General features: G+C 44.7%; 1 protein-coding gene across 1 annotated transcript in view; it reads left to right on the top strand.

Moving 5' to 3' along the window:
* MKKS (MKKS centrosomal shuttling protein) overlaps positions 1-19,001 on the top strand; it is a 159,196-nt gene that overhangs the window by 125,390 nt on the left and 14,805 nt on the right. The window contains exon 4 of the mRNA XM_086927715.1: positions 7,423-7,598. Within this exon, the coding sequence (XP_086783841.1) occupies positions 7,423-7,598 (176 nt within the window). The remainder of the gene's footprint in view (positions 1-7,422; positions 7,599-19,001) is intronic.

Here is a 19,001-nt window from a genome sequence, read left to right as displayed (position 1 = left end):
TTCACATCCCCGTCCTGCCGGCCCACCGGCGTTACCTGCGGTTCACGGTAGGCCAGGAGCACTTTCAGTTTATCGTGCTCCCCTTCGGCCTTACCAGCGCCCCACGGGTGTTCACAAAGGTGATGGCGGTGGTCGCAGCCCATCTGCGCAGGTTAGGGGTTTCAGTCTTCCCCTACCTAGACGACTGGTTGTTGAAGGCGGGCTCGCCCCAGACAGTCGTCCACCACCTTCAGATGACGGCAGACCTCTTGCACGGCCTGGGGTTCTCCATCAATGTGCCGAAATCACACATGTGTCCCTCTCAAAAGCTCCTTTTCATCGGAGCGGTTCTGGACTCGGCGCAGTTTCGGGTTTATCCTCCGGAACGGCGGGTCCGGGATATACAGGCTTTGATTCCCATCTTTCAGCCGCTATCCCGGGTTTCGGTCAGGTTGACGCTGCGGCTGCTGGGGCTGATGGCTTCCTGCATCCTTCTGGTGCATCACGCCCGGTGGCAGATGCGGGCTCTGCAGTGGGACCTGAAGTTTCGGTGGGCCCAGCATCAGGGCAACTTGTCCGACCACGTCTTGATCTCGGAGGGCACTGCGAGACAACTGCAGTGGTGGCTTACGGACCGCGATTGGGTCAGAGGCAGATCCCTCTCCCTTCCCCAACCGGGGCACGTTGTCGTGACGGACGCGTCCCTCCAGGGCTGGGGTGGCCACTTGGGAGAGGCAGAGATCAGAGGCATCTGGTCTCCAGCGGAGTCCCGGCTCCATATCAACCTGTTGGAGCTACGGGCGATTCGTCTAGCACTGAAGGCATTCCTCCCCTTTGTCAACGGGAGTGTAGTGCTGGTGTTCACAGACAACACCACCGCCATGTGGTACTGCAACAAACAGGGCGGGGTGGGGTCGTGGACCCTTTGCCAGGAGGCTCTGCGCCTTTGGCAGTGGCTGGAACGTCAGGGCGTGACTTTGACGGTTCAACACCTGGCAGGTTCTCTGAACGCCAGGGCGGACGAACTCAGCCGTCGGTGCTCGATGGATCACGAATGGCGTCTGAACTCGGACGTGGCGCAAGGCCTCTTTCTGCAATGGGGAGAGCCTTGGTTAGATCTATTCGCCACAGAAGAGAACGCGCAATGTCATCAGTTCTGCGCGTTGGAGTTTCCAAGACGGCACTCGCACGGCGACGCCTTTCGGCGCGAGTGGAGTTGCGGTTTGTTATACGCCTTTCCGCCTATACCACTTCTGCCCAGAGTGCTGAAGAAGATCAGGCGCGACCGGGCCCAAGTTATCCTTGTGGCTCCGGACTGGGCTCGAAGGTACTGGTATCCCGAGCTACTCAGCATGTCAGTCGGTCCCCCGATCCGCCTGCCCCTTCAGGAGGACCTTCTGTCGCAGCAGCAGGGGACGGTCCTCCACCCGAACCTGTCCAGTCTCCACCTCCATGCTTGGAGATTGAGCGGCGGCAGTTGAGGCCATTTGACTTGCCTCCTGAAGTCTGTGATGTAATTCTGGCAGCCAGGCGTCCCTCCACAAAGTCGGTATACGCCTGTCGGTGGAACAGATTTGTGGCATGGTGCACAGCAAAGGCTGTAGATCCTCTTTCTGCCCCTCTTTCCGAGGTTCTTCTATTTCTTCTCTCTCTTGCCCAGCAGGGCTCTGCTCTGGGCACTATCAAGGGCTACCTTTCGGCCTTTTCAGCCTTTCTCAGGCTTCCTGATCAGCCTTCTTTGTTCAAGTCCCCAATTGTAACGAGATTCTTGAAGGGCATCACACACATGTATCCACCTGTTCCGTTTGTGATGCCTCAGTGGGACTTGAACCTAGTTCTAACCTTTTTGATGTGTGCTCCCTTTGAGCCCCTTCATTCTTGTCCTCTCCGTCTCCTGACTTTAAAGACGATCTTCCTGGTTGCCATCACCTCTGCCAGGAGAGTGAGTGAGCTCCAGGCTCTGTCTGTCCAACTTCCTTTCCTGTCCATTCATCCTGACAAGGTGGTTCTCAGGACTAGACCTTCTTTCCTGCCCAAAGTAGTTTCTGCTTTTCACATCGGGCAGTCCATCACCCTCCCCTCCTTCTTCCCGCCTCCGCATCCTTCAAAGGATGAAGAGCGGCTCCACCGTCTGGACCCAAAACTTGCGCTTTCATTTTATGTGGATCGCACACGCCAGTTCCGGGTGGATGTCCAACTGTTTGTTGGCTACGTGGGTGCGAAGAAGGGACGGGCGGTACATAAACGGACCATCTCTCGGTGGGTCGTTCTGTGCATCAAAGCGTGCTACTCCTTGGCTCGGAAGGAGCCTCCTGTTGGGCTGAGGGCCCATTCCACTCGGGCCACGGCGGCTACTACTGCCCTGGGCCGGGGAGTCCCCTTGCAGGACATTTGCCAGGCGGCTACGTGGGCCTCGCTGCACACCTTTGCGAGGCACTACTGCCTGGACAGTCAAGTCCGGAGGGATGGCTTCTTTGGCCGTTCTGTCCTCCAGGACTTTCTGGTGTAGGAATGTATTGGTTCGCAGACCCACCACCGGGGTTGGTATTGCTGGGGTATCTATTCTAAGGTAAGGAATCTAATACTAACGTGTTTCTTTCAGATGAACAAGTTACTTACCTTCGGTAACGATATATCTGTAAGAAACATTAGTTAGTATTAGATTCCTTACCGAACCCACCCATCCTCCCCGTTCTGCGAACTGATACCTAGGGTTAAGGACATCCCTTTCGGGGCCCTAGTTTCAAATGGCACCAGTGTTGGTTCTCACATGGCTCTGCGTGTTCTGGCGCGGAAAAGCTGTGTGCAAAGAACTGACGTCAGCACGCGGAGGCGGCGTCTATATACTCCAGCGACGTCATCACGGCGCACGACGCCAACGACGGACGCGGAGCCGCAGGGGACGCCTGCAGACGACGCCTACCGACGCGCAGGGGTACTGCTACGCAAAAGTTTCCGGATCCAGACTGACGCCTGAGGATATTCTAAGGTAAGGAATCTAATACTAACTAATGTTTCTTACAAATATATTGTTACCAAAGGTAAGTAACTTGTTCATTAGGTAGGTCGCTTATTAAGGTTTTCTACATTTCAAACTAAGAGACTTTGTTTCTGCTTTCCAACTCCAATATTGGAGAAGCCACAGTCCGTTCACTATACATCGCTGAAGCAATAGGAAGGCATTGAGTTTGGAATATCAGCCTTAACAGTGGCTTTTTTTCTCACAAATAGTGCGCCCCGGAGAGCCACGTTGAGGTGATGTGTTACGGTTAGTCTGCTGCTTCATTCTTTACTTTCCTAATATTGGCTGTAGGTCATCTTTTTCAGTTGGCTCATTTCATTTTGAAGATGTTATTTTGTTCATGTCTTAAAATTCAGTAATCTTTGTTATTAAACAGGTCTTCCAAAATGAGCAGTGCTTTAAAAAAAATGTATGCACTTCTTCTATGATGCATGTTTTTCTTACAAATAGCATTACAATTTGCACAGGAGAGGATTATTGTGGTTATTTTACATATTTAAATTGCCCTGCATTACTTGAAGTATATAAAACAGAAGAGTTTTTCAAAATAATGGGTACTTCATGCTGTACTAAATACTACAGCTTTACTTTATTGCGTGATTTGTTAAAAACAATTGCAACCGTGTACAAGAACATAGATTCATTGCTAGATGCTTCGCTTTGATAATAAACTTTAAAAACATCATTATGTCATTGGGTACTGACTTTGGCGATGAAGTTAAGAGCATAGTGAAAACCTAATCTAAAAAGTAATTGAGTTGTAGTTTAAACAGTTGGGAATAAAAAGAAGAGTCAATATAACATAGAAGCCTCTATTATCTGAATCACAGTCCATGACACACTGTGGTTTATATTCAATTGAAGAGGAGGGTTTGACGTCTACCTAATGAGGGGGGAGAGTTTGTATAAGAAAACAGTATAGACAAATAGGCTTTGCTTATGCCATGCATTAATAGAGGATCTAAAGCATGTCTGTTGGTCAGTGACCGGAGGCGATAGTCTTAGGCGAAGAGACAAGTTGCCTGCCTGTCCATTGTGCACAATTCTCGCCTCCTCTAGCTTCTTAGTGAAGCGATCCATAAATCTGACCAAGGCATAGTCCGGGAAGTATTCAAGGAGTCAAAGCAAGCCAGGACCGCTCCTCTGCAAGATCTTATGTCTTTTGCAATCCAACCCCTTCGTAACAGGGCCCTTCTAGATTCTAAGAGATTAGGACTCGAGCATATCACGTGTATTATGTCCTCCTTGTTTTGGTTGCAGAGCAGATACATTTCCTGGGCACAGTCTCTTTTCCATTTTGGGAAGTGACAGGAAAGGGCAATCACCCCCATTCTCAGCTTTAAAAACTGAAGCTTACTACGTTCATTGAAAGTGATTGTTAGTTAGCTCTGGGGTTCCAGTTGTGGGGAGGTGCATAGTTATCCAACCGTGATTCTGTACACAAAGGCGGACCCTGTCTTCTAAAGTGGAATGCCATTTTGCACTGATTTTTTCTAACCTCTTGAATTCATGTTGGCTAACATGTACGTCCCAAAGGTGGCTCAAGTCAAGAGAACTGAGGGCTCGGGACAAGTAATAACAACCCGCCGACCTGTGACTTGTGTTCAAGTGAATCCATAAATTGTGGGTCAGAGTGCCTTCCTTAGACGCCCTAAGCTTGTGATAGCTTATTAGGGAAGCCTCCATACAGGCCAGTGCCTATCCGCAGATGCCGAATTCCAGTCTGATTTGTGCTGGTGACATGTAAGAGGGAAGCTGGAACATCGTTCTTTAAATGTTTGTGACTGCTTCATCTAGTTGCCAGCTGTCCCGCCCTTTCAGAGCCTCAACCACATATGTTAGGGCGGGGATAACCTTTGCCTGTGCCACCTGGAGAATTGGGGCAAATGTAGTGCCATTTAGTCTTTTGTAGATGGATCTAAGTGCAAAAGACAGCGCAATACCTTGATTTGTTTAGTTCTGCCAGCTGGCACACATACCTACCATTGTTGTTGAAAAGGACGCCTAAGTACATGTGGCATTTGGTTGCTTCTATTCTTTCCTGGTGTAGAGACCATACTGGCTTTTTGGTCCCAGTTGTGCGGACCGCAAGGATTTTGGTTTTCTTTTTATTTATCTGTAAACCATTCCTGTTGGAGTATATGGCGGTCTCTTCCAGGAGTCGTTGTAGGCCAATCTTTGTATGGCTAAGAAGAGCTAGATCGTCGGCGTAGAGTAGGTTAGATAAACGAAGGCTGCTCAGTTTGGGTGGATGCGAATTGACTAAGTCGAGAACTGCAGAGAGGTCGGACAAAAATAGATTCAAAAGCATAGGAGCAAGGACACAGCCTTGCTGGAGGCCTTACGTTGTTGCTATGGGTCGTGACACACGCAAACCGTCCCCGATCTTAATCCTGACCCATGTGTCATGATTCAAAAGCTGCAAGGCCGAGTAGGCTGTTAGGAATATTCAGCAGGGAGAGTTTCGGCCACAGCTTCCTTCTATTGACAATCGAAGTCAGATTTCTAGTCTATAAACCCCATGTATACGGGACTAATGTTGGATTCGGCCTGCTCGATCAAGATAGAGAGTGTAATGAGATTTACCATTGTCCCGGTGTTTGTAAATTCAGTCTTGTTGGTGGTATGATTGAGTTTGACTCAGCCCATGATCGTAGGGACAAAGAACAAGGGACGTACCCCGCCAAATGATGTGGTGGTCCTGACACTAGGATCCCAATATATATGGGGTGATAAGCCTAGGAGTTGGCACTGCACATGACAAAATTAACTCAATCCAAATATACTCAAGAGGAGGTTTTTAGCAAAAATATATGTATTTTTATTGTTTTATATATACTCTTAGACCTGGTGTAGAAAACACTTACATACATAAATAACACATGATTTTCTTTAGGACATTGCACAACATGCATAAGAAAATGGAAAAAGGTAAAAGTAACAAAAATTCATTTTACTTTGGAGCCTACCCAGTAACACTTCATACTTCAGTCATACTCTCATACTCTCAAATTTTCAAAAAGTAATCCTACCTAAAGTTCTATCATTCCACTTTCATTCTTCCATACATTCCCATCGTTCTGGTGTATGCAACACATAGATGGTAAATATGTAGCATAGAACAGAATATTGTTCCAGATAGACAATCTTAGTACGGCCCCTAATTAATGTAACACAGTATGCCGTATTTCTGGAAACACAAGCCGACGCGCGTTTCGGTGACAGGCCGGGTGGGCCACACCTTCGTCAGGGCTGGGAGTTGTTGACTGGGAGGGGAGGAGATAATGATCTGGAAATAAAACACAATGCCTTAGTATTTTTCTATATCACAGTTAAATTTGTCAAGACATATATATATATATATTCTTATCCTTTCTAATACATTTTTTACAGCAATTAGACCATGATTGTTATCGTTCGTCTGATGTTTATATGGTCCACTGGGGAACCCCCTTCTTTCACTTTTTCCATGATCGTAGGGAGTCCAGCAGTATGCCTGCGAAGTACTTTGCTTTATTGTCAATTAAAGCCATCAAGCCGTAGTTCCCTGGAGGTTTTTTGTCTCTGCCTTTGAAGATTGGAATGAGAATCGGTCCTTGCCATGAGGCCGGGATAAAGCTCTTTTCTAGGATGGATAAGTAAAGCGGGGCTAGTTGAGTGGCCCAGAAGGCTGGATCCTCCTTGTAAAGGGCTGGTGGTATTCCACCTGGTCCGGGGGCCCCGTTCTTGCGTCCCTTTGCAATCTGCTTGTGGATTGACACCTCTGTAAAAGAGATCCTGAGAGATGACTCGTCGTCAGTAGTTATTTGAAACCTCCCGGACCGTACAACCCGAGGGGTCAACAGCTGCTCGTAGTTCTGGTCCAAATACTACAGGAAAAAACACACAACTGAGTTCTTTATTTTATTAAGGTGGGAAGGGCATATTTATTGCATACGTAAAATAACATTGCCATTTACAATGCCAATATCTCCAACTTCAACAAATGCGAGACCTATTGCATTTACAATGCCTGTTTTTCTAAAGCTATGGTACGAGTTCTGAATGTTTCCACCAGGTGGCAGTGTTTCTACCGTTTGCTAACATGCAGAAGAGTGTGGACTAAATGGGGATTTGCTGTGGTAAGGAAAGCATCGTTCTTTGGAATGAAAATAAAGATGTTTTCCAAAAAGATTTGTGAGAAATATTTGCTGTTAAGGAGAAAAATGGAAGCCATAAACTGATTTATTTCTAGATATGTAAATTAAGAAACTAGAGCCTTGCTATTAGATATCATTTGGTAACGTGGTAGTGAAATGGACCCTGATTGCACATGATGATGACTACCTTTTCCTGAAAATACAATTTGTTGAATATGTTTCGTTATTAAAGCAGATTAAGTGTATTTGCTCGTTTTTGTTTATTTTCTCCCAATGGAACAGGTGCTCAGCCGATTGCTTCCCTGACTCATGCTTCACCAGCATGCTATGGCCACCTAAGGAGCGTTCGTGTCGAGAGCCTTGCCTCAAAACAATTTTTGCATTTAATATCCGATGATACAACAATCTGCAGCATTTTACTCTGTAACCGGAATGGAACCGCACTCGACGAACTAAAGGTATGTGTCAAGTACTATTGGCAATGTTTGTGCTTCATGCATTGAAACTATTATGAAATTGAAGCTGAAGTATGAATTTGTAAACAAGCTGTTTAAGAAAATGCACGCCACTTTTTTAATATAAATCTTTTTAACCTATTTTAGAACATTTTCGTTATTTTATTTATTGAGCTCTGTGCAACACCTTATAACAATTTTTTTTTAACTTAATAGAATTTAGCTTGGTGTTTTTCATTCATTCAATGAAGTGCTGTGATCCATTTTAATCTCCTTTGAATAGCATGTAGATGAACCCTACATACTGAGATTGCTTCAATGACCTGGTTCTCTCCATTCACCTATGCAAACTGTACTAGTAGTGGCAGGACTTCAAGCGGATTCTGAAGTTCTTTAATAATTCAACTTTGTGAGAGTCCTAGCGCCCAGGTGGGTGTGCTTTTCCGCAGGTACGCACCCACACTACCACCGCTTAACTTGAAATAGTTCCTGAGGAGCTTTTCTATGTACACCCCTTCATCTCCTTCGAGAAGCTGGGCATCCTGGAGACTGTCTGGAAAAGATGCACAAAAGCACAACACAGGAGCAAAAGGCTAGGCGTCTGCCACCGGGCTCTGCAAGGAACTTCAGCCTGCTCGCTGGGTGAATCAAATCATATCCTTTTCAAGACAATTTACTGACTCAGGTTTCCATTTTGGCGCATGGAAAACCTACCTTTCGGTCATTGGGGACTTTATTAGTATACGTCAGATAATACTTTTATTGAGATCAACTACATCTGACTAACTACTTTTGAAAGGGCTTATACAGCACACCCCAGTGTCTTGGCATTTGAATCCAGTCCTGACCTGGTAGATGAACAAGCGCTCTGGACCTGTGGCCTCTGATGATGCTGCTCTACTGGAAGACCTTTAGTCCTACTATCTTCTGCCAGATCCATTAGCAAGCATCAAGCCCTACGCCCTTCACAACCAAACAGCATCTGGGCTAGGTACTAATGAGCTCTCGCGTTACCTTTGTTTTCAAGATGTTGACGAAATGTCACCTGAAACGGACCGTTTATTCTCCGTCCACAACGGCATGTATGTATATATGTATACATGTGGTAGCACTGGTGTAGCACCAACCAGTTTGGAGAGCAATGGGCTAAGGAAATGTTGCACAGTCTGAACGTTAGTCGCCGCTTAAGTTTTTTGCTACCTTAAACCAGGTCTCGCGTTCTACAGACCATCTGTTACAGAACTTTGGGGCAATTAACTTAACTCAGCTCAGTAACAGGTTATTCCCAGACCTATCGCATTCTGCATCTCCCACTAATATACCTGCGTAGGACAGAATCTCCATTTTGTGTCCAAGCACACTCAACCAGAGCTAGGGTGACTTCAGCAGCATTCCAGGCATGTGCCTGCAAGATCAATATAAAGTATGGAGATGTGGGCTACTCTGCGCACATTCTGCTGACATTCGACTCGTGGGAATTCTCCCGAAGCATGACTCCGCTTTGACCACCTCACCTAGAGGTGGAACTGGAAGCTGATTTGCTAGCTGTCTAACCAGACCTCTGGGTACACAATACAGAGGATCCAGATATGTGTATGCCCTTCGCATTTCATTGTCTGTGGACATCTGCTCTCCTGGTGATACTTCCAGCACAAGGCTCCTCCAGAACACTTTGGCAGGTACACCTACCCCAGACTTATTTTTCGAAATATTGTGTGGATTGTAATCTGCTTCTGCTAAGTACATTCTACACAGGGCACTAGCCTCATCTCTTTCAGAAATGTTTTTTTTTAACTGTTTTATTGAACAGTTGTTGGTGGAAACACCTTTATTGTAATACGAAGACAGGGTGATTTCAGGCGGCGAGCAGAAGGAAACCACATTTCATATATAACAGAGTACCATAGCATCTCATTTCCTGGTCCCTCTTGTACTTGTATCCCTCCCACTTTATTCTATTACATTTCTATATTCTTCCCACGAGGACCAGATCTTTTAGTATGTGTAGTCCGATTTGTGTCGCCTGTCACTCCCAGGAGATGCCATTTTGCATCTACTGGAACCCGCTGTTTCACCACCCTTGCCATTATCTGGGAAACTCCTGCCCATTAGCGTTGTATTTTGGGACACGCCCAAATGATATGAATGAAAGTTCCGATCTCCCCACAGCCCCTGTTGCAGTGGTATGTGTCACATTGACCCAATCGGTACTGGAGCATTCTTTGGCCATATGATCTAAGTAGGATCCGGAGCTGGACCAATCTACACCTTGCTCATATGACAATCTCTCTTGGGCTCTGAATGGCCTCCCTCCAGTCCTCCTCCTCAGGATCGCCAAGTGATATATGTGGTGGATATTACCTAACTTGCCCCCAAACTGCCGTATTTTCGATACACTACCCACATGGCCATAGGGGTTATAAAGTTCTTCCACATCGCGGCAAGAGCGTGCGTCATAGTGATGTAACACGCCGCGCACTGATTCATGGGAAGTCCAGCATATGTCGCCGTAACATGAGGCTACGTCGCTAGGATACATGGAGCTGTGGGAGTACAGCAGGAAAGCTTCAAAAGTTTATTTTACAATCCAAGAAACGTAGCCTAACGTTATGGTGACATATGCTGTGCTTCCCATGAATCAGTGCGATGGCGCATTACTTCACTAAGATGCATGCTCTTGCCGCAGCGTGGAAGAACTTTGACAACCATAGTTGGGTGGGTATTGTATCGACAATAAAGCAGAGTGGGGACAAGTTAGGTAATATCCACTGCATCTACCTCTTAACAAAGTACATTTTTTGGCATATATTACCCTGCAAGACCCGGGGCACAGCAGATTTCATGATAATTCTCTTCAAGGTTTTCAAGGCACTACAATGTCCTCGACAAAGCCATAATTAAACGTGTGTATGTTGTACGGATATATGTCTGTCATGTAGCTGTCCTTTGACACATCTCTGTGTATTACATTCGCAATATCATACTTACTTACAAAAGGCAAGTGGAAATACAATTTTGGACCATTCCTAAAGGGCTCTCAAGGTTTCCAGCTGCTCTACAGCCTTTGACACTCAATGGCACATGTTAAATTATAATAAACCAATTGCTTTTTTCCTTAGTCATTCACTATTAAAAAGCTGTCCTTACTGGTTTTAACAACCACTACCATGTGAATAAAAGAATCATAAAATGCGGTCAGTTCTGGAATAGAGGACATTCCAGCCCGATTCTAGATCTAGCAGCCGTTCGTGAGCTGGGTCAGAGATTCAGCCCCGTCCCAAAAGATCATTCATCTTGTGTCTCTGTATTGTGGGCAAACACCAAGACACGACTGTGGCAGTAGCATCCCTTCACTGTGTGTCTGCTGGGGAGATCTAGATGTCTCTCAAATCCTTAGGCCAACTTGTGTCCTAGGTGGTGTGGGAGCAGAACTGTACCCCAGTATCCAGGAAAACCAGAAATTAATATCACCCAAATTTGACCTCTGACTGTTCTCCTCCCAGGTTGATAGTGCACAAAAAAGGCACCCTCCGTAACATCAGTTTAGAAGAGTAGTATAAATCAATAATTGGGGCCACTCAATAATTGAGTTCTAGATCAAGGGAAAGTTAAAAGGTTTTAATACAAAAATCTTAAAATAAGGTAATGCAGCATGAATCTGAAATTATTCTATGTCCTAAATGAGCAGCAAAACAGAAAGAAAACAAACAGCATTAAGAAAAGCCCAAAAATCTTCTGACTTACCCCAAAACAAGGGGTTCTTATACACAATTCTTGCATAACGAATGGTCTGATTGTTAACAATTCTTTAGCAAATCAGAAGTTAGAACATAACTACTTAATACATAAACACTATCCCATGTTAAGAAAGCAGTCAGCATCTTCTGTGCTACTGCCACCCGTAGATGTTCGAGCAAAATATGAAACAATTCTAAAGTATCAACTTGTACAAATGATTAAGACCTATTTATGCAGCGAAACTACAGCGGAATGCCTTGGCAATTACAGCTTAGCACGAACACTAGAAAGGTCATTCTAGCGTTTGTATTCGGGACAGGAGGAAAAACACATTAGATCAGCTGTCTTTGCTCTGCATAGCTCGTGGGGAGCGCAGATTCGCACGGGGGGGCCAGATTTGAGGTGTTGAGGGGGTGAATGCAGGAGCGAATGACCGAAACAGAACCAAAATGGTGTTTTCACATAAATGTGGCATACAGAACTCCTATTAATAAACACAGTTCCATACATAATAATAAACTTATTTAGCTGTAATCATACTAGTTCATCATTTGCTTATTGGATCCAGCATAAAATATTATTATTTATTGCACAAAAACATAGGTTTTTAAAACTCTTCTACACTGGGAACGCTTGGAGCTCATACTGAGCATTGCTGGAGCATAAAGAGTCCCTTATTGGAGAGCTAAGATACATGTCACTTGAAAGGTTTGTCAAGAGATACTATGCAATGGGATTTGGAGAGCGCATGGCGACCTGAGGAATCCCAGCGCTAGTTTGGATAGGTGCACCTAAAGAACAGAGAGGCAATTTGGGAGGAATGCCTATTGAAAGGGCCAGGTTTTAATGGCTTTTCAAAAGCGCAGTACTTTATCTGTTGCTCGAATGGCTTGGCGGAGAGAGTTGCAGAGCTTTGCTGCATTTAAGTTAAAGGATCGTCCTCCACTTCTGGCGCGCTTAGCACTGGGGACTGTAGCCAGATAGAGACTTAAGGATTGCAGGGGTCTTTTGTGGATGTAAGGGCAAACAAATTGGTGAAGGATTGGTGGGCCTTGACCCTACAGGGCCCGGTGGAAGATGCACAGTGACTTAAATTCTATTCATTGAGAGATGGTGTGCCATTGAAGGTCTCTCAAGCCCTGTCTAACTGATTTGGATCTTGGGACCCCAAGTAATATGCGTGCAGCCAACTTGTAGTTTATGCCACTCATTTAGGAGACCTTAGATGCAGTGAGTCGCCATAGTCCAGCCGCAAGAGGACAAGGGCTTGGACTACTACCTGTCTTCAATTCTGTGGGAGCAGGGGCAGGATCTTGTGCAGCATCCTCAACAATCCAAAACAGCTAGCTGAGATTTTAATCGCGTGGGCTTCCATCCTTAGGGTTTATTCTAGCCGCATCTACTGCCTTAGAAACTGGCAGGAGGCCAAGGCTAGGGAGCCAGTCTAGGACTTGTTAAGTGAGGGAGTTATTTCCCAGAAAAATTAGTTCTGTTTTGGATCCATTGAGTTTAAGGCAAGACTTATTCATCTAGATGGCCATCTGCTCCAAGCAAGGTTCAATTGTGGATAAAGGTGTCGGGAGCTAGGAGCAAGAGAGAAGAACAGCTGGGCGTCGTCCACATGATGACTGTAGTAATCCCATAAGGAGCTACAATGTCCATCAGTGGTTGCTGGTCTATATTAAAAGGAGTTGGAGTAAGTGAGGATCCCTGTTGAACCTCACAAATGACTTGGAATATTTGTTCCCTCAGAAAAGAGCTCACCCAGTCCAGGGCGTTTCCTGTGACTCTGGCCTTACCACCCTATCTAAGAGTGTGGAGTGGTCTAAGGTATCAAAAGCCACACTGAGGTCCAGGAGTATGATGGGCCCGTGATCTAATCTCCTTTTAGCTGCCGCAGCCAGAAGAAAAGTTGCTGTGCTATATTTGGGCCGAAAGCCCATTTGTTTGGTGTGAAGGATGGAGTTTTCTTCTAGGAAGTCTGATAGAAGTTGAGTGGTAATTCCCTAAACCATTGGTAGCACCCTCATACCCCCCGCTCTAACCTGCGGCCGCATGAATCGACTGCTCACCCCCCATCCCTCCGCTCTCCGATCAGGGGCCTAAAGCCTAGGTACGCCACTGGGAGGGAGGGAGGCACAGTTCCCGTCTCCAGCGACAGATGAACCACGTTCCACAGGGTAGGAATCAGTTTCAGGTTCAAGGGCAATAATTCTAAAGGGTGCCAGATCCAATAGGGATCCTGACTTGACCACTTGAACAGGGCAGTAATTGGCCACCTTGAAAGAACAATAGATGTCATTAGTTTTAGTATTAAAATAGGTCGCTAGGCATTGCACATATCAATAGATGGTTCAGCTATAGGTGGATTAGTATTAGATTCCACCAGAGATTTTGTAATTCTAAAGATTTCTCTAGGAGAGTTGGTAGCTTTGTTAATTCTCATTTCAAAGTATGGGGCCTGAGCCTGGCAGAATTCAGTGTGATATATCCTCCCTCTCTCATGGTGTAATGTTTTTTCATTTTCTCCATAGGTTTTTCTCCATGCACTTTCTTTAATCTTATAGAGTTTTTTTACGTTCTGAGATGACGTATATACCATGTAGCATATTTGTTCTTGGGTTTTTGCTTCACAGTTTTCTTGGAAATATTTTGATCTAGAGACTGGATTAGCCATTCTAAGATCGTATTGTTAGCAACTTCAGGATTAGTGTCCCATTTGAGTGATGTTAGACTAAGAATACGTCTCCAGCTATCTTGATTTAGTTTGGGCAAATCTCTTGCCTCTTTCGACTTATATTTAGGGTGTGGGGTTGAGACTCATGGGGATCACAAAATGATCCGTCCATGGTAGGAGCGTCGGGATTAAAACCTGTAAGGCATAATCATTATTAGTAAAAATTGAGTCTATTAAGTGACACTTGGTGTGATTTGGGACCTGGACCCTTTGCTCCATTGGATAGAGGCCAGGTCATGTTTAAGGCTGGTTGCTTGAGTGTCATTAGCCTCATCAAAGTGTAGGTTTAGATCCCCCAACACTGTAAAGTTACTATGTTTTGTGGCTAGACTATCTGGATTTATCAGAGTGAATGTTTTGGAGGCCCGGTGGGGGGAGGGGGGGGGCAGTATATTTAAACTCGAGAGAAAGTTTATGAATGGGACAGGGAGATATCAAACACCAACCTCTGAAAGTGTGGGAGCATGATGGGGTCAATGATGATTTCGAAATAATGGCCAACCCTCAACCTTTCTTATCTACTCTCTCTCCTTACTACGTAGTAATTCGGGGGTAGGGTTTGGGAAATGTCAGGACCCGACTCCTCATGAAAACATTTTTCCATAAAAAGTCCACATCTTCCAAAAAAGAAAATGTATCCAGTTTGTGACATAGGAGAGATCGACAATTAAGCAAAAATATGTTCAACTTGGTGAGTAGGGAATTCCTGGATGTGCTGTCCAATGAGAAACTGAAATTGGCATTACTTACAGTTTATGCCCTCTTTAGGGAGGTCCATTGTGCATGTATCTGTAATTATCCAACTTAAGTTAAGCGAAAATTCCCTAGAGTAGGTTCTGTGTGGGAGGGTAGAGACTCGGACCCCTGGTCCCGGTCGGGTGCAGACTGTCTAGCGCACCCACTGCCCATCCGTTCTTATAGCGAGGTTAGCACCAACCACTAGAGCGCCAACCTGTTTTAGGCAAATATATGGTAGGGGTATAAAGTGCAAGTGCAAACAGTACAGTCCCCCCCTCCCAAAATCCATTTGCTCACAGTTGACCCCTTGAATTGAAATATAAATTCCCTTTAGCGTTTTGACACAAAAATCAGGACTCCGCATAAATATCGCTGTCCGCTCCCCTGCCATTCGTATAGAGAGGCTAGCCCCAACAACTAGAGCGCTGACCTTTTTTAAGCAGCTCTATTGTAGAGGTATAAAGTGCAAGTGCAGATAGTACAGTTTCCCCACCAAAAACGGTTTAAAACTATTACTACCCCCCCCCCCAGTTGATCCCTTCAATTCAAATTTAGCATTCTGGCAAAAAAATCTGAATTTCTATTTATTTGTTTCTCTTGTGTTATTTTTGGTTTGTAAGTCATAACAATGAGTCAACTATGAATCGACATTTCAAAGGTTAATACAGTACAATCATTGTGGTATTCAGCACTTCTAGTGATCAATAAAATGTTTAAGCATGCACAAAGGTACATAAGCGAGTTTATAATCATTTTGCTAAGACTTCAGTTTCTCCATCGGTCATATCCAGTCCATAATATGTTCACCAAGGACCCCAGATCTTAATAAACTTTTTGGGGCAGCCCCATGTCTTATATTTGACTTTCTCCGCTGTCATGTAGTTGTCCATCCCTATACTCCATTCCTCCAGGGTCGGCATTTCAGGCGCTCCCCAGTGCTTCGCTAGGTCTCTTTTCGACACTGCCAACCCCAAGTTGCAAAAGAGAAGCTGGGTTCCCGGGAGAATGCCAAGGAGGGCATACTTTGGGTCTGACTGAATGGGTTCCGGAAGGATCTTAACCAGCTCGTCTATTATGTTTTTCCAATATGTTGTAATAACTGGCCAGTCCTATAGTGTGTGGTAGAATGTGCCGTTCTATTCCCTACATCGCAGTCTGGGAGGTGACTCAGCTCTTCCAATTTTATATAGTCTGGCCCAGTCATAGTAGACCCTGTGGAGAATCTTGTATTGTACTAGTCGCAGCCTTGATCTGATTGCCACCACCCTTGGGTGCATCTTAGCTTCTTCCCAGCCCTTATCATCTAATTCACCCATGTCTCTTTCCCATTTCTCTCTGTTTCTTTAATGTATCAGGCGTATTATTATTGATGGTCTTATAGGTACAGTAGACCGTCTTCCTCTGGATTTCTCCTGTAGTAATCTCTCTTCCATAGGGGCGTATTCAGGGATATCAGTCATGTCAAGTCCTTCAGCATCTCATGCGTGTTCCAGTTGCATATACTTATAGTATTGTGTGTCCTGAAGATGGTAGTCTTGTTGTAGGGAACTAAGTGGCATTAGCTGTCCTCCCTCCAAGAGGGCACCTAACTTACAAATCCCTATTGTATCCCAGGGACAAAAACCTCTCAATTTACCCAGTTCTGTAAATGTTTTTTCTAGCCAAAGTGGAGTCTCTCCGGTGTATCATGATTCCTACCCCAAGTATATATGTGCCTTATTCCAAGCAGCAATGGTTACCCGAGTCGCTAGCAAGAGTTTCCCAACTCCTCCTCCCCTGTAAAAGTAATGTATATACAATTTTGAGTCAAATTGTATGTGTTTGAGTGAGTAGGTGGGTTTCGAGGTATGTGTGCCCAGTCTTTGATAACCATTGTCTGGGCAGCCCAATAGTATGCTCGGATATGTGGGAGAGAAATCCCACCATCATATTGCTCACTCTGCAAGGTTGACAGTGCTATCCACGCCATCTCACAATAATTTGCAAAGCTCTCAGTTAATTCTAGCAAAATAGTCATCTGGCATCGGGTAATAGCTATTTTGGAGCACATACAGGAACTTAGGAAGGATGGCCATCTTGAACATGGCGGCGTGGTTAAGTAATGGCCGAGGAAGGTGTCTCCATCTTAAAAACATCTGCCTGGAAGGTCCTCACAGTTCAATGAAGATTACAGTCTAGAACGCTTTTTCTATCTAAGGTGACCAAAATGCCCAGATATTTAAAGCCCTCTTTTTCCATCCTCAGTTTCCGAGGCAGGGTGTGCAGATCATGCAAAGTGCCTTTGTGGAAGAGGCTAGATTTGTCCCAGTCACTTGAGTACCCAGAATGTGCACCATTGAAGACTTGTAGTGCTATCGAGCATATAGCCAGATCCGTTCCCTGTATTTTAAGTTTTACCAATATGTAGTACCCTTTGGAGTCAGACCATATCTTAATCACAGACACAGATAGCAGTGTTCTAATCTGCATGAGTATTCATCATCTTTTTTTGGGGGGGCAGTATTATGCTCCCGTTTTAATGGATCTACTGTTTGTCTTTTTTCCCTCACCCAGATTTGTTTAAGCTTTTCTGATTTTGTAATGAAGAGGTGTGTCTCTTGAAGTAATGCTATGTTTGAGCATTTACATTTTAATGTGGTTAGGATTTTTTGTGTCAATCTGGTGCCAATTAGTGAGGTGATTGAAAGTATTTTATTATTGGCTGTTGCCATATCAGTGGGGTGTTATTTTAAGATTTGATAATGAAGATTTTACAGTGGCTATTAGTGTGTTATGGTTTGTGTGAAAGGTAAGTTATATCAGTTAGGCACCATTCTTCTTAATCTTAAATACCAATAGCTCTAAAAATGCAATTACAGCAAGGTTGCTAGTTACCCACCATGTGGTTATCTTGCCATTACACGTTTTAACATTGTTTCCCTTGAATATGATGCCTCTAATAGAGAGGACTATTAAAGAGAATACTTGGTGTTTATTATAGGAGTGATCTCTTTAAGTAGCTAGGATCTTGTTGGACTTTATTGCTGTTTTTGCTCCAGCTTCTCAGTGTAATGTGTCTTCTTCTAGTCTTTTCCTCTCATCTTGACTTGTAGTTTCAAGTCTGTGGGCCCCTGGTTTGTGATGGATGTTGTGACTGATCAGGGGCAGCAATATCTATTGATAATATATCCAGGGAACCAAGTCCAAATCATTGAATTCCGTGGTCTTGTGATCCTTTGTGACAAACGTAATTGCTAGGTTAAGCAGGTCAAATCATGTATCCAATTTTCATAGTCTTAGTTGCAATGCTAAAAACCTCTTTCATTCCGCAATGGTTTCAGCTGAGCAATCTTGACAAATATATATCTTATGCACAATTATTTGTCTCTCATCATGACCATGTAGGCCCTCCGAAATTCTAAAGGTGGAGTGAAACTTGTGTGAGAGGTCTGACAGAAAACTGGAAAGTAAGGCACAATGTCATTACCTTCCATATTTTGTGTATTCCAGATATTGTGATGTTGTCCATTCTGTTCATGTCCTCCAGGTCCATCGGGTTTTGTTAATGATTCTCCAATGATATCAGTCCCCGTCTAATGATTCTGTTAATCTTTGTTCTACTGTGGTCATTCTGATTTCAGTTGTGGAGAGTCATGTATTGAAAGTAGCAATGTCTGCCCGTATTGATAAGATCTCGTCCACTTTCTACTTTGGACTGGGACAGAGATTAAGCCCTGGCACCAAAATAAGTGACCCCACTTGTAAATTTAAAAAGAAATGTGCTTAAGAAAGTAGAGGTGCCAATACACAATGCATGGTCGAAACCAGACCAGTCTACAGAAGTCTCCAACCCTCTACTGGTCCTTAAAAGGAGTTGTGGAGCTGATTCCTAGAGGCAGAGTCCACACAAGTTAAAGAATTAAAGTCCACAGTGGGATCCTCCACACTCCGGATAGGGGTACATAAGTTGTGCAGGCCTGTGCTCCTATCTTGCTCATTGTCTTCTCAAACCTTCTTCCCTGTGCAGGGTTTTCAAAGTGAAAGTGTTGCGTTCCAAGTCCAGTGATGCCACATTACTCTCTTACCCCCTCTCCCCTCGACCTCTAACTGGAACTTTCAGGGCTCAACCCACCAACTGTGAAGTTCCCCTTGCACAGTATTCTGGAAAGAGAAAATATGGTGACTTGGAGTGACATTACTGCACACCTCCACTC

This window comes from Lissotriton vulgaris, chromosome 6, assembly GCF_964263255.1.
Source record: "Lissotriton vulgaris chromosome 6, aLisVul1.2, whole genome shotgun sequence".
Classification (NCBI taxonomy): domain Eukaryota; kingdom Metazoa; phylum Chordata; class Amphibia; order Caudata; family Salamandridae; genus Lissotriton; species Lissotriton vulgaris.
Note: the sequence above shows the minus strand (reverse complement) of the source record. Positions and strands in the feature narration are given on the sequence as shown.